The following is a 21,725-nucleotide window of genomic DNA, read 5'->3' on the forward strand; positions in this document are numbered from 1 at the left end:
TAATCAGAATTTTCTGAAATGTTCGAGAAATAAAAAAAAAACTTAAATAGCTATACATATTCAAAATTAATAAATTATAATTTCCTAAATATTTTACAAAACTTATTTTTTTCTATAAAAATAATTTTAATTTTTAAAATCTGTTCAAAAAATTTAATGGTTGAGAATCTTCATTTTTTTATTTCTTAAATATCTTTGAAATTTCGTAAGTTTTTGATATTTTTTATTTCTGAATTTATTTAAATTCTAATAATTTCATTTTTTTTCTTAAGCATTTTCGAAGATTGTGATTCTTTAAGGAAATCTGATTTTTTTGAATTTCTTCACCAGTTTGTAAAACAAATTTTGAAAAACTATCCTGGATATATAAGCTTTTAGCACTTTCACCGAGGGGGAAAAAAGGCCAAAGAAAAGCCAACCAGAGAAGCTTGAACCAGTTGTGGCTTAAAGATGAGCAAAGATGGCTTTGAAATTACCTGCCCACAAAGAGAAGCTTGGTAAAACTATCCTGGATACACACAGATTTCAATCAATGGTGAGATGAGACCCTAACTCCATTAAAAATCACAATACTAGCACACATGATTTGGTTCTTCATCTTCTTTTTATCAGAAAATTACTCTGCTGTGATACCTTGTAGTGCTATCTTCCATTCTATCATCTTATTATAGCCATCTAAGAAGAGTTTTCTTCAAACTACTCCATATATTTGGTCAAGCTGATAGATTAAATAATTGAATTACAGAAAAGGAAAGGTAGCTGTTAAGGTAACAATTTCTCTCTCCATTTAAGAGTTTGCGAAAAAATTTGAATAATCTTTCATCTTGCATAGCTTTCTTCAAGCTTTGAAAAACGTCAAGGATTCTTGATTTCAGGAAATAGGACATGGGATGTCAAGTTCATTCCTCGAAATTGCACGTCATTGTTTTTTGCATTACAGTGGAAGAGAAGCAGAAATACGCCAGGGCAGTGAATGGAAGTGAAGGGACAGTTTCGAAAAGTAAGTTCTGCACTGGTCACACCGCCTCACTCTTGGGGTGTTTCCAGAAGATTTAAGAAGGATAAATCTGTGTCCAGAAAATCCAAATGATTTCAGGTTAACTCTATATTCTTGTTTGAGATCTTACCAAATGCGAATGCTGACTGATAGTTTGTCATCCTGTGTAGCGGGCTCATAAAAATCAAAGATTCTGAGCATTCAAGAGAGGATGTGATACAAGCTGATGAGATTTGATCTAATAGACTATATTGATAGTCTAACATATATTTTTATTGACCGGTGTGATAGTTTTAAACTCAAGCGTAAATCTGGTCGTGCAAGACTAAGGTAGCACCTTAAAATGAAGATACAAGAGATCTTAGCATTAGATTTTTCCAAGTGATTCTAGTGATAATTTTCTTATAGGATCGTCAAGTTAGAAGTTATTGTTTGGGTTAATTTTATTATTTTTCTATGTTTTTTATTTATTTATTGTATTCATTTAAATTTATTGTTTTAATTTGGATCTTGTTTTAATTTTTTATGCTTTGAGATTACTATTTGTTTCTTGGCCTATTCAAAGATTTTGTAAATCTCATGAGAAAGAAGCCACCATACACTTATTTTTTAAAGAATATAATTGAGAATTTAGAGTTTATATTTACAATATCTTTTACTTGTTAAAATTTTATATGTTTTTTATATTATCATTGTCCTATTAGCTTCCGCCTGCATAACATCCCTTTTAGACTAAGTAGTTGTAGAAACTAGCTTTACCAATCCATTATGATCTTATTCTGATGAGCTTCTACATTACTTCCTTGCAGAGAGATCTTCCACGAATACGCAGTGAGATTAAAGTTTGTGATGGATGTTCTCTCTTAATTCCAAGGAAAGGTCACTGAATTTAGAATAGAAAGCTTTTCAGACCAGTTTGGTGACAGAGGATTGGTGAGAGGAATGTTCAATTTCTATCCAAGGTGTTCTAGACCTGATCTTGTTCTTGGTGTAAAGCCTCGTAGTGATAGGTCAGGCATAACAGTTCTGCTGCAAGACAGAGAAGTGGAAGGACTTCAAGTTTCATAAATGATAATTGGGTTAGAGTCCCATAGTTCCCGATGCACTTGTTGTTAATCTCGGAGATCAAATGCAGGTATATGCTTGTCTTTCTGGCATGGCTATATTGACAAAGTATTTTGCATGAAAATCTGAAACTTGAGAAGTATATAATCGTCAGATAATCAAGACTCCAGTGAACAAGTAGCAGTTGCCTAGGACCGTAGGACGACAGTCATAGTTTCCTGCATGCCACATTTCTGAATTTTATCACTGGTTTTTTGAAACATTGCAGATAATGAGTGATGGGATGTTCAGAAGTCCATTGCTACGGGTAGTAACGAACTCAGAATTATATAAATTATATCTTGAGATCTCATCTAATAATTTAAGTTTTTGAATTAAAATGGTTTGTTGTCTTATTCAACGAACCAGACCCAGAAAAAGATATTGGCCCAGTGGATTGCTTGGTGGATGAGCAAAGACCAAGACTATACAGAAATGTTAAAAATTATGGCCTCATCTACTATGAGTGGCACCAGAAAGGCAATGTTGCAATTGACACAGAAATGTTAAAAATTATGGCCTCATCTACTATGAGTGGCACCAGAAAGGCAATGTTGCAATTGACACGCTAAAAATTTCCTCGTGGTGTACACTCTGTTGCTTCTTGTTCAGCTAATTGATTTTGAAAGTTGAATGGTCAAAGCTACTGAATTATTGGAGTTCAGGGTCATCGTAGAGCCATGGTTCCATCTTGTGATTTTATAATAAATTACCTGTTCAAATTAACAACATTGTATTTGATCAGGTTGATAAATTTTATAATTGAATTAAGCAATCCAATAATTTTCCTCCCTAATTAATTTGTCTCTGTATTATTTTCATTTCCATATATTAAATAGTCATGCCCTTTTCACCTGATAGAATAAAATGATCACCTGAAGTCACAGATACCAACCATGAACTCCATCCATAGCCGAAAACATTTTCTAATCCTTGTTATCATCTATGCACACCTCGTAACCTTTCTGATGCAGTTCCATAAATGCAATGTTGGTTGCAAAAAGCGAGTATGAAAGCAAATGACGAGGAATTGTTGAAGCTGACAGGATTAAGAAATGTCTGGATTTAGCTTTGCTAAAGGGAGACAGAATACCCTCAAATGTAAGGATTTTAGCAAGAGAGGCTGTGAACTGAGGTGGCTTTCCGGTCAAGATTTTGTTGTTTTCAGCCGAGATCAGAATATAATATAAACCCGTTTAACGGGCTGCAATGTCTCTAATCCCGTTGCTAGCTTCAGGTCAAGTTAAACAAAGGACAATCTTACATCGACAGCGAAGCAGCTCGATGGCTGATAGAAGAGAAAAGTTATGCTGATAGGTATCAACTCTGAATGCTTCCAATAAATGGGAAGATAGCACTGGACACAGTAAAAACTAAAAAAAGGAAGTTCCCCTCGCTGTCTGAGCTGGTTTTTCCAGTTGATGGGTTTCAGCTGGTTTTTGTCGGCGCATCTTATGCCTTGTGTTTCAAGGGCTTGTGCTGTATCTGTAAGTAGCAGGCATTTTAGCAGTTCTCGTAATCTGCCTGAAGGCAAGGAGGAGATACTACCAAAATTTCCAGTCTTGAAAGTTGCAACTTCAACATTAAAATAATCTCTCATGGATGGCAGCTTGTATGATCATATTATATTATGATAGTGACCAATTACCCCACTTTCTCAATCTCAATCATTAGAATTACTTAATGCTTTTAGTGAACCCGATGACCTCCACGCTTTTCTCTCTCTCAATTTTTTATGGCCCAGGTAGCATAAATTAGTTTTGAAATTATAATAAAAATATCAAATTAAAAGAAAAATGATTGAGATGTCATACACGATGAAAAATCAAGGTTGATTCTAAATTCTTGGTAATTTTTATTTTAGTAAAAAAAAAAATATTTTATTTATTTTTCAATCTTTAGGTGAGAGACAACGCATAGCTAAAAAATAATGGTAAAAAAAATTTATTGATTGCTTTATTCTGGTAATTAAAATAATCAAGTTTGATGTCAAAATAACTATTCGACGAGAGGAGTTTGTGGTGGTGGTTTTAGCATTCATCTTGCTAGAAATGTAGATCGGAGTTTGGGAAAATTTGTGATCTCGAGTTGATTTCTTGATTTCTAATATTTTTTTTGTTATTTTAAGGGAAAAGTGGGTTTAGTAAGGTTTGTAGGGTGTTTTTTAAGTGTTTTTATATGAAAAATTGGTTGAAAATAGATTTTTTGATCTAAAATATACAATTTGATTTTCTGCTCAGTTCCCAGCCACTTTGATTACCGAGAACTAGGCAAATGAGTGACATGTTGTCCATCACAACAGACGACACATTATCCATGATAATTTTTTTCAAAAAAATAACTGGTTGGTGACATATCATTTATTCTTTTCATACAAAAAATTAAAGCCAACCCAAATGCAGGGCCTGATATTTAGGCCAATACGTGCTTCTAGTGGATCAGACATCTATTTTTTTATTTTCTTACATTAAAACAAATTTAATATTTTAATTCATTTACTCTTAAATTTTTACATAGTTCTTAAATAATATTATAAATTTTAATTTTAATATTTGTTTTTCAATTATTATGTATCTAATAATAATAATAATAAACTTTTTTTCTTCTTCTAATAAACAGAATAAGAGGTGATGAACTTATCGTTTAACTATTCTCTAATAAAAAACAAAAACGTAAAGGGGTGAGAAAATTACAAAATATCTATAAAAATTGATCTAAAATTAAACAAATTGAACAATTTTTCTAATTTGTTGGATAATTTGGGTAGAAAATAAATAAAAAATTTAAGTTTTTCAGACAAACTGAACCAAAAAGTAACAAACAATAAAAAAAAACTTATTTAAAATAAAGGCCCATTATATCAAAATCTATAAAAAATAACTCAACTAAATGCTCATTAATTTAAATTTATATGATTTTAACAAATGTAAAACCAATCCGAACAATCAGTTTAGTTCTTTTATTTGATTTGATCTGGTTCACATTTTTTAAAAAGAAAAAAAAAATCCAATCAGTTAGAATTGTTTTTTTTTATCAAAACCAAACATGTTCATCCATGCAGAACTGTGTTAGATCACATGGTGAACTGGGACTCCAAAATCATGTTGACTCCAAGAATAGAATAGTGGATAAAGGCAGACAAAATTGAAGGGGCTGCAAATGCGAGTGCCATTCCCCATTCTTTGACCACAGCTACCAAAAAAAAAAGAAAAAAAAAGATCAGCATCATAACAACAGATCAAGTTTTAATTAAATAGATCCTAAACCGCAGATAAATCCAAGATCTTCCTTCGCTGTACAATCCACTGGAACAGCTGAAGTTTTCACACCCTTTTTGATAATACCACCTTTACTGCGACCGAAGCAAGTAGTTTTCTGCAGCTGCTGGTGAGATAACATGGCTGCCAAGGCAGTGTTGATATCAAATTCAGTCCAAGAAATGGCTCTCAACGGGGAAGAACCACCAGTGAAGTATTTCTGTAAAGGAAATGATGTTGGAGTCCTTGATGCTTCTGTTCCGTTAATCGATATTCCAGTTGTTGATCTTGGTCTCCTTACATCTCCATCAACCAGTGCACAAGAACTCGAGAAATTTCACTTAGCTGCCAGCTCATGGGGCTGCTTTCAGGTCCTTTCTTTTCTGAACTCACTCTTTATACCATGTCTATTTCAATATGATTTCAGCATCAGAAGGATAGTTGGAGTGTGAATAAGGAGTCACATAAGATAGCACAAGATTTGTAGGATATAATCGATACTGGTCAACTGGATTGATGAAGTGATATTATTCTCTAATTTACGTTATCTGGATTGAGTATTTTAGCCAAGCAAGTTTAGGTCTATCTGCGTTTCAGGTTTTTATCTGATAACAAGATTTAACAAAAAACTGGATAGTTATGAAGACAACCCGGATTTTATATATTTTCTTCCATCTAAATTACATGCTTCATTGTGTAAATAAATAAAATCGAACCTGTAGAACTGGCTTGCTCTTACAGTCTTGCTTCATAATCAGAATTGATTAATTTCAATGTTTCAGGTAGTAAATCATGGGATGACAAGTTCCTTTTTAGACAAAATTCGTGATGTAAGCAAGCGATTCTTCGCATTGTCGATGGAAGATAAGCAGAAATACTCCAGAGAAGCTGACAGCATTGAAGGGTATGGAAATGACATGATTCTTTCAGACCACCAAACGATTGACTGGTCTGATCGATTGTATCTTACTATTAGCCCAGAAGACCAGAGAAAGATCAAATTTTGGCCCGAAAATCCTAAAGATTTTAGGTAATTGAATCACACTACTACCAAATTATTCACTGGATTTTCAGTGTTAAAAGAAAAATTGTCATATCTACTGAGTTTCAGTACAATGAAGTTGGTAAAACTTACAGTTGATAATGAGGCAATTTCCATCCAATGCATGGTTAAGACTTTGAGCTAACTTTGTTCCTAACCATTGCTGCAGGGAAACCCTAAATGAATACACCATGAAGTTACAAGAGATAAATGAAATTCTCCTTAGAGCCATGGCAATGTCATTGAATTTGGAGGAAAGCAGCTTTTTAGACCAGTATGGAGAACGACCACTTGTGGCTGCAAGGTTTAACTTCTATCCTCCATGTCCAAGGCCAGATCGAATTCTTGGCGTTAAGCCACATGCAGATGCATCGGCAATTACCTTCCTCTTGCAGGACAAAGAAGTGGAAGGTCTGCAATTCCTGAAAGACAACCAGTGGTTTAGAGTTCCCATCATTCCACATGCTCTTCTAATCAATGTCGGAGATCAAGTAGAGGTAAATTCTATTACTTTTAAGAGCTTATTTTTCTTGTTAGCAGGAGCGAATGGCATTACACTGTAAACTCTCTCCCCAAATTCAGCTTTAATTATTCATATTTCACTTCACAAGATATAGGCAACAAATCTCCATTACAGAATAGGTTTAGCTTGTGCTTAAAATATTTCAAGCAATTGAACCTATAATATAAGTTCACAATTGACAGACTTACATAACTGGTATGCAATGATACACACAGATAATGAGCAATGGAATATTCAAGAGCCCTGTTCACAGGGTGGTGACAAACACAGAAAAGGAGAGGAACACTCTGGCTGTGTTCTGCATTCCCGACTCAGATAAAGAGATCAAACCGGCAGATGGGCTTATCAGTGAAACGAGGCCAAGTTTATACAAGAAGGTGAAAGATTATGTTAGTATCTACTTTCAATACTACCAGCAAGGGAAGAGGCCAATAGAAGCAGTGAAGATTTAAATTTTTTTCATATGTAATAACAGAACCTTTGTGGTGTAACAATAGACATGGGAAAAACCATAGCAATCCGTGACTATTTGTGGTGCCGAGGTGCTTGTTACCTTACCTGGATTATCAGATAAAGATTGGAAAGCAATGTTTCTGCTTCTTGTTGGAACATAATTGAGATTCATTCTATAGAATAACAAGAACTTGTAACCTGGCCATTTAGTAGCCAGAAAGAGGGAAATGGAAAGTAGATAGAGAAAACACAAGCATGCATTATTGAATTGAAGAAAAAACATACAGCTTCAAAAAATACCGTAAGAATAAAGCTAGCCTAAAATGAACATGACATGAGAATTTAAAGGATCCAGCTGCAACTTCTGTCACTCTCTTGAAAACCAGGTTTATGGATGTAGGTTAGGACAATCCATAAGTAAACGGTTAGAAATTGTGAGGTAAATTACACAACCTGTTAGAAATTGTGATGTAAAATACACAACCTTTTAGAAATTTAGACACTTTGTCTTGGAATCACAACAATGGAGTTTCATGGGGTGTTCTCAACACATGAAAACTCTCCCGTGCAGATTTCCCTGGCACACAGAGATGATGGCTGCAAACCAGACAAGAAGTTACATAGTAATAACGTGGAAGACAAAATGAAGAAAAATAAATAATGAGACAAATATGAAAATCCTGCAAACAGATTCATCCAGGAATAAAACACTGATAAAACAAAGATTCTGACGCTGCCAACCTCAGTCATTGCCTCTCTGGCTGTGCTGCTCAAACCTATGCAAAGGGTCACAAGTCACAACTACATTCACCTCGGCTCCTCAATAGCCCATTGGACACATTACAATTATTACAAAAAACCTAAAAGATTGTGTGAATTCACTGTAGCTACTTTCATAAAATGAATAGTATTTTCTATTTTTTCCCTTCCTTCAATTTTTTTTTTCAATTTAATTCTTTAAAAATATATTTGTTTTTAGAATTAATCTTTGTAATTTGTTCTTACATTATTTGCATGGGACTATCTTAGTCTCAATAAACAAATGGGAGAAAAAAAGCCTAGGTGCGCAAATCTTGACCCAGGTAGCAGCGTGTGTGGGCCTTTTAGTCCAGACTTATGGGTTCGAGTTGACTTTCTCTTTTTTTATTATTAAGGGTTGTTCGCCTTTTAATTTTTTTAAAAAAAATAAGCAGGTGGTTCAAACCCAATTCCAGGCGACTAAAAAGGGTCACCGAAAATTCAGACCATAAGATTTTTATGCCAAAAAACTAAATTTTCACCTCTTTTTTTTCCAATACACCTTGACAAACTCATCAATGCCCTCAAATAACGCTGAAAACCAAAATTAACTTGAAACCAAAACACTTTCCGAGCTCATATGTACAATCTCATGCAAGGTTAAGGGCAAATAACACTCAGGATAAACTCCTTTCATCGAATAAAATTTATTAACATCAAAATTGATCATGTTCGTGGTCGGAATCAGTGTTAACTAAAACTCTTCCTAATACTAAAATTCAGCCACCTTCTTTCTCATGTCTTAAACTAGGGACCGTAAGATAAGGAAAATGAAGTTTCGTAATAAAATTAAATTTTTGAAAAATTAAGGGGCTAGAAGTTTATAATTTGAAAAGTTGAAAGATCAAAGTGAATTTTTTTACCCAATTACGAACCTGCCACCTATTTTATCCACCATTTTCATGCTGATCCTTTTATTTCAATCTTGCCATTCCTCAATAAATCTGAAGTAATTGGTTTTTAATTTGGAAGTAAAAGGATGAAATCATCTAAAATAAAAGTTTGATGAGTAAAATAAAAATAAAAAATACATAGTGAGTGAGTTCATAGTGAAATGTAAGAAGCACAGTGTGCATACGGTGAAATCACCGTTTAGAGTTATTATTATTATTAACAACAACAACGCATACCGGAAGTTCTAGCCCTAGGAACCTTTCCTTTGAGGGAGTTCAGAAATGTGCATAAATTTTCTTTGTTCACAAATCTTTTAACCATAGAAACCCAAACCCTAAAAACTCCCAGAATTAGTTAGGCGTCAAGTTGATTATAAAAAGATTTTTCATGGGGAAGAATAAAAAAAGAAAATATATGTAATTGCAAAAACTCTGCAAAAGTCCAATACTCTGCAAGAGGCTATGAACAATCCCCCAGGTATTCTGGTGTAAGCAAAAACCGGGAGTTTTTTTTTATTTGAATGATAATTCTCATTTATCAAGAAGAAGAAGAAGAAAAAAGTGCAAAGGACGTCAAAATAAACGATCTCAAAGAGATGCTTGGAGAAAGTTGACCAATCATCAAACACTTCACCGCTTTAAAACTGGTCAACACATGCCAGCTTGTGAATTAGCGCTAACATTCCAATCCATTAAAAAGGTACTAAAATCAAGATTGTCCGAATTAAAAAACTAGCAATTCACTTAATGAGGCCTTTTCCACGCGCAAAATGATACAAAGTGCAGGGAATCCTGCTGCAAGCATAAAATATGTTGCCTTGATCATGGCCAGCCAAAAAAACGTAAACAAATACGAGACAGACAAGAAAATCGAACTAATGATTCCACCCAGGTATAGAATAAAGACGCTGCGTGCCAACCTGAGTCAAGACCTGCTGTATTGTTCAAACCTATGCAAACCTCAGCTCCTCAATATTCCATTGGACACATCTCTCGCCATACAGACTCAAAGCTAGTACATGCTTGAAAATTGTTGAAAAGAGGAGCACAAAGCTGGTAAAGTGACAAATAGCCAAAGAATTTTTCTGGCTCTTTTTATTCATGTAAACATCAAAAGGAACTGGAAACAAAATCTGTCAAAGGAGCTCCTCTGATGAACAAAAATGGAGCTCCCTAACAATTACTTGAAACAAATGATACAACAAACTCACCTACCTACGACACGAAAAAGATACAACAAATAACAGGCTGTGAAACCAGAGAAGGAGAAATAACCTAAAAATTGCAGGAGAATGAACTTAACGAACTTCATATTAAGCAATGGCTTGTGCAAAAACCCTTTTCTTAAGGCCAGAGAAAGAGAATCAGTTTGATACTAAACTTGACCGAGCCCGGGATCTTCTCACATACTTGAACTTCTGCTTGTCCTTGAGATACTGTCACACTGGATCAATTTTATTCCCCATCTACATCACACGTCATGGAAGCATCTTCATATACGCCTCTTCTCACCATCACTCATTGCCTCCAGCAAGTTGCAAAAATATTTTCAGCTAGTGGCTTAAATACAATTTTTCTCTACTGCCGATTCTGTTTAGCTGGAATTACCAACTTACCCAGCAGCACAAAACTCCTGTGACAGAGATGACACATGATTAATAATTACCCTTGCAAACATCTAGAGAAGAAACAAGAAGAGAAATTGAACGATATGATTGAACTATGATGAGACAGTATGACAGTGTTACACATTTCCGAGTTGTCTTTATAAATGATTCAACATGACACTCAAAACAAGAGAGAGCCACTGATGGAGGACCTATATTTTATTAATCAACATTTAACAACCAACTTTCACAAGAGAAATCTGAGAGATTGTTGAGAATAAAAGGTACTCAATGATACATTGTACAACAGGGTGCGGTGCAGATATCACCACTCAACAGTGTATTTCATCACTCCCACAAAGCTTATAATAGCACTGCTAGGGGAGTGGAATTAAACTGGGGGAGTGGAAACATCGTTTCCCAGAACAATGATTGACAAATTTGTTTAAAAATCAACATAACATGGCGACAAAGACCTGATATAATAAGAAAGACCCGTCAAAGATTTTACTAAAAATAATATTGATGTTCAAGGTTTTAGACATGTAAAAACTAGAACAACTATGAAGGACGTTTTCCCTTTTAACAGAATGGTTCTGTCATTAATAGCTCTACTTCTAGGATTTCAAGTTTGATATTTCTTGAGGGCAATAATATAGATGCAGCATCAGTTATAGATGGTGCGAAAGAAGAATTAAACTTGGAAATGATTAGCACTGAAATGCCTTTGCCACTTACCAATAATGCAAAGGTACATAGATGTTAATTATTTTCAGCATTAAGAGTCTCCAAACAAGAAGACACCAGTGCAGCACTATTTTGAGAGAATTTTGCATCCGAAGGTTCCTCACTCAAGTCTTGAGAGTTGTCTGAACTCCCAAACAATTGCTTCCTGAGAACTCCATGCAACCGTCCAAACAGCTGATCCTTCAATGATTCAAAAGCCAAATCCAACCTCTCTAACTGCTCCATTGCATTTACATTGTACATGAACAAACCATAGTACAGATCAAAGCTATCCCCAGCTGTATTTTCCACCAAATTCAACAAAGTTTCATAGCCTTTAGTGTTAACTGGAGTTGACTCCATTCCTAACTTTTCCAAAACCCGTCCCATGGTGTGTGTAATGAACTGTGATCCCGCAGCATACCAATCATGCTCTGCACAAGACATCTCCACCATTCTGCATCTTTCTCGAGCAAAAATATCAAGAAACTTATCGCATCGTGATACTCTTGAACCTTCACTTCCAATCCTGACCTTCTCAAAAACAAACGCCAGCCGGTTCCACCCATTTTTACCACTTTCAGGTCCAAACATAGGATGAGTACAGAGAATATCAAAATGCGATGGTAAATGTTGAAGAAACAGATTCCTTGGAAACTCTTTCACTGAAAGTACATCAACAAAAAGAGTACTTCTCTTCAGTCTCTGAAATGGTAATGACTTGAGAACCTTTTCTGTCGAGAGAATAGAAGTACAAAGAACAATCACTTCTGGATGCTCTTCACAGAGGTCATCTGCATTAGAGAAATAAGAGACCCCAAGCCTTTGAGCCGCATCAGAGTAGTTCGCTCTAGAATAGGCTAAAACTGAGTGACCCTGTTGAACAAAGGTTTTTGCAAGGAACTGACCAAAGTTTCCAAATCCAACAATAGCAATCTTGATCTTGGAGCTGTCATCAGAGCAGCTTGAGTTCTCTGCCTCGTACTTGTATGTCTGGGCAGAGCCCTGAAATCTGAAAGGTTCAGATAAAATTATGTTAATGATCATTCATTTGGTTTCGGCAGTCAAAACTATCCCAGAGAGTGCAATTTCCCATCCCTACCCTAACACCAACCACCAACTGAGGACTTCTTGCTCCCTTTTTTTTCTTTTTTTTCCCCCTGGTAAATTGTGAAAACTACCCTATCATTTGGCATATGTGCACTCAACGGACACAAGTTTTCCAGACAAATAAGTGACACCTGCTTTTTCTCTATTAGCAATTTAACACATTCTCCAATACCATTAATTTTCTTGTTATTTTGGCATAACTTTTGCATCTCTTGTCTAACATGAGAGCTACTTGAATTGATGGATTCAAGCTTTAATTAAGTGAATTAAGTAAAAGAAACCATTCCTCAAGTTTTTCATAATGTGTCAAACATTTTTGTGGGATCTCTTCACTCCAGAATATACAAGCCTTTACATGGTGATCTTCACAATAGTCAAACAGCAAAATTTAATTCATATCTCTAAACAAGTATAGCACAGATCCCCTAAATTGTTCATAGGTAGCATCTATGACAGGCACAAACTACAGGAGATCCTATACCTAATTACAAGTACCTTTCGCTTTTCAATCTTGAGATGGGAAACTAGAATGAGAATCAGCACTAAGAAAACATATCAATGCCATGATAAAACAACAGGATGGGAAATGCACAAGAACACCCACATCACTTACTAAAACTAAAAACCCAAAAATTTGCTTAAACACTGACCTCACAGATTTTGAACTAGATGATAATGCAGCAGCACCATTGAGGTGCCCTTTACTGTAATTCTCTTGCACGACTTTACGGCTCTCCGCATTCCCAAACAGCTGCTTCCTCACAACCTCATGTAACCTTCCAAAGAGCTGCTTCCTCAAATCCTCAAAGGCCAAGTCTAACCTCTCCAACATCTCAAGCACATTCCTATTATACATAAACAACCCGTAATACAGATCAAAACTATCCCCTGAAGTATTCTCCACCAAATCCAGCAAACTCTCATACCCTTTAGTATTAATCGGCGTGGACTCCAATTTCAACATCTCCAACACTCTCCCCACAGTATGCGTTAAAAACTGTGATTCCGCGGCATACTTATCATGTTCTTGACAACTCATTTCCACCATTTTACACCCTTCTCTTTCAAAAATTTCCAGAAACTTTTTACACCTATTAACTCTATTTTCCTCATTACCGATCCTCACATTCTCGTAAACAAAATAAAGACCATCCCACCCATGTTTTGCACTCTGAGGACCAAACATGGGGTGGCTACAAATGATATCAAAATCATGAGGCAATACATCAAGCAATACATTCTTAGCAAATTCTTTCACAGATAACACATCAACAAACAATGTGTTTCTCTTTAGTCTTTGTAAAGGCAAAGACTTTAGCACTGTTTCAGTTGAAATAATTGACGTGCAAAGTAAAATGACATCTGGGTGTCGCTCACAGAGATCATGAGGGTCCAAAAAGAAAGAGACACCAAGGGATTTGGCTGCAAGAGAATGGTCTGATCTTGAGTGAGCAAGGACTGTGTGGCCTTGAGAAATGAGGGTCTTGGCGAGGAATTGGCCATAGTTGCCAAAGCCAATTATAGCTATTTTTAAATCGTACGAAGAGGGATTTTGGGTTTGGTTTTTTGGGTTCGCTTTGGTGGCGGAGGAGGAACAGGAGGATTGGAGGCGGGGAGAGAGGGTTGTGGTGGTCATGGGTTTGATCCTGGGAGTGAAAATGAGAGATTTTGACGGTGGTAAACAGGGAGGGACAGGGGAGAGAGAGAGAAGAGAAGGTTTTGGAGGTGGAAGGCGGAGAGAAGAGAAAGAGGGCATTTTTTTGGTCTTCAGAAAGAGACAACTGTCCCTCTCTTGTCTTGAGAAACAATGGAGTTTGAGTTTGAAGTGCTTGCTCGGGTCTTAAAAGACAGCTGTGGCAGCTTTGTTCGGCACGTTCTTTATACACTGTTTCTGCACACAGTTGCTAGGACTCAGCACGGAGCACAATGCCCATCACCATTACCACCTTTCTCATGCTTAGGCCCCTCTTACATTATAGCTGTGGGAGCCTCGTATGTCAAGCCTCTGACCCATTGCAAGCGTCTGGCCCTTTCTTGTTGGGTCATCCCAGAATGAAGTGGGATGACCCATCCTACTAAATTTAATAAATTCATTGAATCCTACTAAATTTAATAAATTCAAACACCCATCCTACTAAATTTAATAAATTCTCTGTAATTTCTCTGTGCTCGGATTTAATGGTGGTTGGATTAAATTAAATTTGCTTTCGTTTCCTCAATTGATTTCATCTGTAAGGAAGGATTATTCCCCCACCTCTACTGCCCTCTCCATCTGCTGCGTTTTCTTCCTCTGTTTCAACTTCTGTGCCCACAAAGCTATGAATGACAAAAATTACCACCAACAATAATCCAACCGGGACAGACCCAACAATTTATCCACCCTTTTAGAATTGGGAGAGCAGAAAGCCAATCCTTCCAATTCCTCAACCTGAACTATAATTAAAATATAGTGATAATTTAAATTTTTTAATTGATTTATTTTGTGATGACATAAAATGTAACTTCAAAAATTGTTTTGATTTTGTATGTAAAATATGATTCCTGGAAAAATAGCTAAACGATAGAAAATTCACAATAATTTCTTCCAATATTAAAGTTAAACCATAGAAAATTTTGAGTATATTATATAGAATTCACGGGTTTGAGATTGGAAGGCATGGATTATTAATTCTGAGAATACATATGACCTATTGTCTGCCTTTATTTTTCTAAAAAAAAAAAACAACACAAGTGTGTATAATATAGAGTTCGTGGGTTGGAAACTGGGAGGTGTGGATTATTTATTTTGAGAAGATAAATGACTTATTGTTTGTTTTTTTTTTATTAAAAAACAGGAAAAAAAAAACTCTGGTTTGTGAGCCTCCCTCGGGTCTATTTACTTTGGGCATGTTTGGTTGTGTGGTTGTGATTGTTTTTTAAAGTGTTTTTCATGGTGAAATGCATCAAAATAATATTTTTTTTATTTTTTTAAAATTATTTTTGAAATCGACGTATCAAAACGATTCAAAACACACAAAAAAAATAAATTTTTAAAAAACACAATTTCCACCGCATTCCCAAACATTCTTTTTGGCAGTGACAAACCCTTTGGATTTTTGTATTTGTCATTTGAATTTTTTGGCCTCCTTTTTTATCTTTATTTTTTAATTTTTCAATTTAATTTTTTAATATGATATTTTTATTTTCTTTGGATTTATAACCTCTTTTTATTTTATTTTATTTTATTATTTGATATAAATTTATATATATATGGAAGTTATGAATGCTCGATTTTCATTAAAAGATCAAAGTTTCGATCATTTTCTGTCTTTCTCCAACCAACTGCCTCAAGTTTTTTTCAGAAATTGACCATTTTATTAAGAGGACCGAAGGTGAGAGTTTCAAATAAGAGCACCGAAGTGAAACACTGAAACTTGATAAAAACAACGTCGTTTCATCAAACACACACAAGGCAGGGGTTTTTTTTTTGGGAATGTTCACTATTCATTTTAAATAGAGTCACTCTCTTTTCTCTTTCTTTTTTTTCTTTCATATTCTCCGAACAAATTTATTCATAAAAGGAAAAGAACTTTCCTTTTGTCAACATATCATAATTTTTTTTTTATTTTGTAATTATGAAATACTTAAACTGACGAGGACTTCTCTCAAATTGTCTACACCTTAACGTGCCAGGACCGGATTTATTAATTATTTATATAATTTCTTGTTTTATTAATTAGGACAAACTACAGATATATCCTCCACCTATTTGTTAGGTTTTGATTCGGTTGTTCTCTTCCTTATAGCACCAAAGTAGTCCAATCCCTTCCCTCCACGTTACTCTTCCCGACAGGGCGGAACAGGGGAGTTGAGCAGGGGTCCGGTTCTATAAAATATTTTAATTTTTATATTTTTAGTGTTTAAATATAGTATAATATAATATATTTTTATTTTAAATAGATAAGTTTTCTAATAATAAATTATATCTTAAGTTTTGATTATATAATTTCAGCTCCGCCCCTGCTTTCGGACATTACTTATGAAACTCATGTATGTGATCTCAGTGCTAACTTCATTATCTCATAACCTCTGGTGGTTGGTTTAGTGATCAAGAAGGAAGGTTAGTGTTTTTTTTTCCTTACTTTAATTTTGAATTCAAATCTTGCATGAAACTTAGTTTTGTTTGACATGAAAATTGGTATAAAATATCATTTATCGTGGAATAAAAGAACGAATTATTATGATAAAAGATATGAATACAATTATTTCTTTATTTTTCTCCATAATCGTGAGTTTTTTTTGAAGTTTTTTCTCTTTAACTAGATCCTCGTGATAAGAGATATGAACTTCAAGACAATTGTTGTGTGATAATAAAGTTGGTGTTAAAGATGAATTAGAATTATTAAAATCGACAAGGTTAAAGGGAGAAAACCGAAGAAAAGTCGAGATACGACAACTTTCTTGTGAAATTTCACAGTGTGTGTGCGTGTGTGTTTTGGGGAAGAAGGAGATGAGCACAATCTGGACAGGTTGAGGGTAGAATTGGCTGAATTAAGAGAAAAAGGACCAAATCAAAAGCTATCAGATAGATGAAGGGCATATTTATAGTTTCCGTTTGATTTAAAAAAGAGAGCCCGACCACACAAAACAAAGAAGTTTCTCACGTCTCCTTTTCCATGCTCTTGCAGAGTCCTTGGTACCTCCCTCTCCGTAGTCAAACATTTTCCCAGGTCGAGGTACGTCATTGAGATATTTGATCATTAAATGATTAAACTATGTTTTGCTACCTGATTCATCTTTTCTGGTTATTAAATAGATGCTTTAGGGTTATTTTTATTAGGCTGGATCCCTGGAAGTCAAGGCGGCCTTGTATACCGGGAAGCATGGCGGCAGCAGCGGAGATTACAAGTGGCAATAACATTAATGCAGCTACAGATAGTGTCCGGCCAGGACAACATCACCGTAATATCGAGATCGTAGTAGCCCCTCAACAACCACTTCCTACTGGTGATGGAGGTAAATAATTAAGTTGGATGTTTATTGTTCTTGTTAACTTTATATTGTGAGGGTTTGCTTTTTGCCATGGCCAGTAGAGAGAAAAAAAATATCCAGTAACTTTTTCAATGATTAAACACACTGTTATACTTATTAGTTATAGTCAGCTTTCTATGTAATTCATGTTCGTGTTTTGTCACTGCAACAAAAATGACTTGTGCGTGATTTTAGAAATTCTACAGAAATTACGTAAGGTTTTGAAGAGGAGAAATTGACCAAAATCAGAACTATTCTAACTTGTCCACCACTATTTCTTCTCGACAGTGGAAAGAAGAAGACACTTGCAGTTGTATCATGCCGCTCTGAGTGGTGATTGGGAAACAGCTGAAGGCATTTATGAGTCATTTCGAGGAGAAGTTAATGCTAGAATAACTAAGCGAGGGGAGACTGCTCTCCATATTGCAGCCGCAGCGGAGCACACTCATTTTGTGAAACAGCTTGTTGGAAAGATGAGCATAGAGGCTTTAACTTATAAAAACGAGGCGGGCAATACAGCATTTTGCTTTGCTGCTATATCTGGAGTTGAGGCACTTGCCAAAGTCATGATGGAGACAGGACGTGATTTGGCAATGACTCGAGGTAGAGAAAACCTGTTACCAATTTATATGGCAGCTCTGTTGGGGCATAGAGGGATGGTGTCATATCTTTATGATGAAACGAACGAGCAGTTAACAGATAGCGATCGCATAACGTTACTTGTTGCTTTGATCAACAGTGACATATATGGTGAGAATTAAATCTTTTCTACGTTTTAAATGTATGGATGAACATGCAATGTTTGATAGCTTGATACCATTTAGATATTGAATTTATCTTTCAAATGAAATCAAACTGTTCGAGTTTGTGATTGCTACTATCTGGAAGAGAAATTTAACATTCGACTCTGAAACATCTTATTCGTAAGCCTTTCAAGATCTAACTTGTTTTCATATTTTTTAATGCTTTATTGCCAGATGTTGCGTTGAGAATTCTAAAAGCACATCCCGGGTTGGCCTATGCTCGTGATGAACATCAGCTGACGGCATTGCATGCACTTGCCCAAAAGTCTTGTATGCCTTCAAACGTTGTCGATCAAAGTCCTCTAGGATTTTGGAACAAATGCCTCGACCCATGTTAGTTCTCTGATGCTCCAAATCTCTATTTCTTGAGAAAGAAACCAATCCAAAAATCTCAGCCGGCTAGAGAATGCCAAAGATCAACTTTATATCTTTATCATATTCATGATCACTTTATACCTCTTTTTCATGGATGCATATATTCAAGCTTGCAAACTTGTGTATTACAAGGAATTAGCATTGATCATTCTATCATCACAATATAAAATTAATTGTATCCAAATAAACAATGCACAAAGAAAGTTTATCACATTTTTAACTTAACCCCGTTGGTGAACTACATTTATATTTTACATCTTCGATTTAGAACTTAACCCCGTTTCCCACAATTCAATTTCTCAGTTTCAGGTTTCAAATTGGCACAGATGAAGAAACTTATGCACAAACAAGCACTTGACCTAATCCAGTACCTTTGGGAACAAGTTGTCTTGTTGGATGATTCAACAATCTCTAGCCAGATTGGAAAACCCTGGCCATTGATTTTCACTGCTGCAGAAAGAGGGAACCTTGACTTACTAACAATACTTATTCGCTTGTATCCGGAGTTGATCTTCAAAGTTGATCAAAATACGTATAGCATATTTCATATTGCTATCTTGAATCGTCACGAGGACATCTTAAAGATGATATACCAGATTGGTTCTATTAAGAATGTGATGACAATATACAAAGATAGAGAAGGAAATAATATGTTGCATTTGGCCGCAAAAGTACTGGAATCACCAAGTCGACTTAATGTTATACCAGGAGCAGCTTTACAACTGCAACGCGAATTGCTGTGGTTCGAGGTGACTATTCTCTCTCTTTCCATCAAAAAAATACATTTGATTGTAGGTCATATGCGTTAAGCCAACCTTATTCGTCCATCATATGATAGGCGGATAAGATCGATGTTCATATGCACGTGTGATTAAATATTGCTATAATATTCTCCTTCTATATATGAATATCTCGCAGTCTGATCTCTACATGATCATGATTTATAGGAAGTGAAAAAAGTCGTTCAACCACGGCACATTGAAGAAAAAAATATTCATGGGAAAACTCCAGGAGCTTTATTTATAGAACAGCACAAGGACTTGATGAAAGAAGGGGAGCAATGGATGAGAGATACTGCCGATTCATGCATGCTTGTAGCAACACTTATTGCCACTGTGGTTTTTGCAGCAGCTTTTACCTTGCCAGGAGGTAATATACAAGATAAAGGGACTCCTGTTTTCCTTGAGAAACCTGCATTCAAATTCTTTGTCATATCAGATGCAATATCTCTAGTAACCTCTGCTTCATCCTTGATAACCTTCTTGTCAATTCGCACTTCTCGGTACGCAGAACAAAATTTTCTTTGGTCATTGCCTAACAGGTTGATTATCGGACTCACAACACTTTTTATATCAATCGGGGCAATGATGGGAGCCTTTGTTGCAGCATTTTTCCTCGTTTTCAAAGATAAATTACAACAATTCTCAATCCCTATTGTTGTCGTTGCTTCTTTGCCAGTCATTTTCTTCATTTGGCAGCATTACCGTTTATTCCTTGACATGATTCATTCAACTTATACGTCTCGGTCACTTTTCAAGCCAAATAAGTCTCCTCTCTTTTCTAAACGAGTCAAGCCAAAGGTTTCTTAGCATACTTCAAATATTCAAGTTGAATTGATTGTGTGCCTTGCATGTTCTACTGTTCATTATGTGAAGAAAAGGTGGTGTAATTTACTGCGCTCACAAAATAGTTGATGAGTTTATTGTATGATATATATACTACACTAAAGTCTTCAAATGGTATTAGTACAAAAATGGAAAGTAAATCTCATTATTATAATTTTCCAAGATTGCTAAGAGATCACTTTTCAAATCCTCCAAATCTGTGCTCAAGTTGCAATCTATTATACTGAAGAGGGATAGCGGATTGGCATCAGAATAGGCATTAGAAGATTAGCAGTTGGCTAGAATGATACCTCAATTGAAGGAAAAGTTGTCAACTCATGAACGTCACAGCTTGTTACACCTGTTGAAAAGGCACCGGGGAAAAGGAAATGTATAGCCAAAGAATTATTTTCTTTTTTCTTTTTATTAATGAAAATATCAGAAGGAAATGGAGACAAAATCTGTCAAAAGAGCTCCTCCGATGACCAAAAATGGAGATCCATAACAGATATTAAAATTAATCAAACAATAAAACTCTGTAGATTTTTTTGACAGAAATAAAGTGCAAGGCTGGCAAAACAAACTTAATTTTGAAACTTCTCTATATGAATATTTTTTATTGTTTATCAAAGTACTTATTTATATAACTTATCAAAATAGAAAGAGCATTAAAGAATACAGCGAAATCAGCTGCTACTTGTTACATAACAGAAAAAATAGTAGAAGATTAGGTCAAGCTTAACAAACTTTGATAACTTCAGTTCAGCATGTGTTTTATTAAACCTCAACACTTCTCAAACATCAGTAGCCCACTCATCTCCACGTCAGCAGCTCTTGGGACATCATTCAACACTATTCTTTGGCTTTGGCGCTGCAGACTCAAGGCCTTTGCCTCAAGAACTCATACCTAGCTTTGGAAAGTGTCTTGGTCAAGATATCAACATTTTGATTCTCTGTTTTGTAATAAATCACTCCTTCTCTTTGTACCTCTCCTAGAAAATAGAGTTTCAGCTTGAAATGTTTTGTTTTGCCATGAAACACAATTAAAATTGTACCTTGGCCCGGCAGTCTACAAGTATCTACGTGCTTTCCTTTTCCTCCATGTGCAGGTCTGCCATTAATTTCCTAATCTAGAGAGCTTGGTTCATAGCAGCAACAACATCCTTTTCCTCCATGTGCAGGTCTGCCATTAATTTCCTAATCTAGAGAGCTTGGTTCATAGCAGCAACAGCATCTACATATTATTTCTGTTCTGAATTTAGCTATGACTTCTTGCTTTTTAGAACATCATGAAAAAAACCAAAGCTAAAACAATAACATGAAGTATTTATCGTGTTATCAACATAATCATCCTAATCATTATCAGAATAAACATGAAGTGTAAAATTTTTAACCTGACACAACCTCAGACCATAATCAATCA

The 21,725-nt window shown here is 35.4% G+C and overlaps 3 protein-coding genes and 1 long non-coding RNA gene across 14 annotated transcripts; 3 read left to right on the plus strand and 1 right to left on the minus strand.

The window, feature by feature from the left end:
* Nucleotides 1-295: 295 nt before the first annotated feature.
* Nucleotides 296-2,897, plus strand: LOC18099900 (uncharacterized). 3 transcript variants are annotated; one of them, XR_002982458.2, is made up of 4 exons: nucleotides 296-767; nucleotides 876-1,096; nucleotides 1,807-2,369; nucleotides 2,471-2,897. It is a non-coding gene; the product is annotated as an uncharacterized LOC18099900 (long non-coding RNA). The 3 variants fall into 3 exon arrangements; XR_002982460.2 differs by having other exon boundaries at nucleotides 1,807-2,132; nucleotides 2,217-2,897; XR_002982457.2 differs by having other exon boundaries at nucleotides 1,807-2,897.
* A 2,333-nt stretch (nucleotides 2,898-5,230) lies between these two features.
* LOC18099901 (protein SRG1) lies at nucleotides 5,231-8,311 on the plus strand. 2 transcript variants are annotated; one of them, XM_052453913.1, is made up of 4 exons: nucleotides 5,231-5,729; nucleotides 6,141-6,388; nucleotides 6,570-6,897; nucleotides 7,948-8,311. In XM_052453913.1, the coding sequence occupies exons 1-4, from the start codon at nucleotides 5,499-5,501 to the stop codon at nucleotides 8,035-8,037; spliced, it is 897 nt and encodes a 298-aa protein (XP_052309873.1). In that variant the 5' UTR covers nucleotides 5,231-5,498; the 3' UTR covers nucleotides 8,038-8,311. The 2 variants fall into 2 exon arrangements, with proteins under 2 accessions (XP_052309873.1, XP_006381086.2); XM_006381024.3 differs by lacking the exon at nucleotides 7,948-8,311 and adding an exon at nucleotides 7,139-7,537 and having other exon boundaries at nucleotides 5,234-5,729.
* A 1,813-nt stretch (nucleotides 8,312-10,124) lies between these two features.
* Nucleotides 10,125-14,364, minus strand: LOC18099902 (arogenate dehydrogenase 1, chloroplastic). 2 transcript variants are annotated; one of them, XM_024604282.2, is made up of 3 exons: nucleotides 13,161-14,363; nucleotides 11,413-12,412; nucleotides 10,125-10,700 (listed from the first exon to the last, which is right to left on the minus strand). In XM_024604282.2, the coding sequence occupies exons 1-2, from the start codon at nucleotides 14,264-14,266 to the stop codon at nucleotides 11,437-11,439; spliced, it is 2,082 nt and encodes a 693-aa protein (XP_024460050.2). In that variant the 5' UTR covers nucleotides 14,267-14,363; the 3' UTR covers nucleotides 10,125-10,700; nucleotides 11,413-11,436. The 2 variants fall into 2 exon arrangements, with proteins under 2 accessions (XP_024460050.2, XP_006381087.3); XM_006381025.3 differs by lacking the exon at nucleotides 10,125-10,700 and adding an exon at nucleotides 10,714-11,150 and having other exon boundaries at nucleotides 13,161-14,364.
* A 2,117-nt stretch (nucleotides 14,365-16,481) lies between these two features.
* Nucleotides 16,482-20,477, plus strand: LOC18099903 (ankyrin repeat-containing protein At5g02620). 7 transcript variants are annotated; one of them, XM_024604283.2, is made up of 7 exons: nucleotides 16,482-16,609; nucleotides 16,813-17,225; nucleotides 17,306-17,505; nucleotides 17,809-18,270; nucleotides 18,498-18,656; nucleotides 19,002-19,447; nucleotides 19,646-20,477. In XM_024604283.2, exons 3-7 carry the CDS (start codon nucleotides 17,373-17,375, stop codon nucleotides 20,285-20,287), a joined length of 1,842 nt encoding a protein of 613 aa, XP_024460051.2. In that variant the 5' UTR covers nucleotides 16,482-16,609; nucleotides 16,813-17,225; nucleotides 17,306-17,372; the 3' UTR covers nucleotides 20,288-20,477. The 7 variants fall into 7 exon arrangements, with proteins under 7 accessions (XP_024460051.2, XP_024460056.2, XP_024460057.2 ...); XM_024604288.2 differs by having other exon boundaries at nucleotides 17,315-17,505; XM_024604289.2 differs by having other exon boundaries at nucleotides 17,330-17,505.
* Nucleotides 20,478-21,725: the final 1,248 nt, after the last annotated feature.

Source organism: Populus trichocarpa, chromosome 6 (genome assembly GCF_000002775.5).
Source record: "Populus trichocarpa isolate Nisqually-1 chromosome 6, P.trichocarpa_v4.1, whole genome shotgun sequence".
Classification (NCBI taxonomy): domain Eukaryota; kingdom Viridiplantae; phylum Streptophyta; class Magnoliopsida; order Malpighiales; family Salicaceae; genus Populus; species Populus trichocarpa.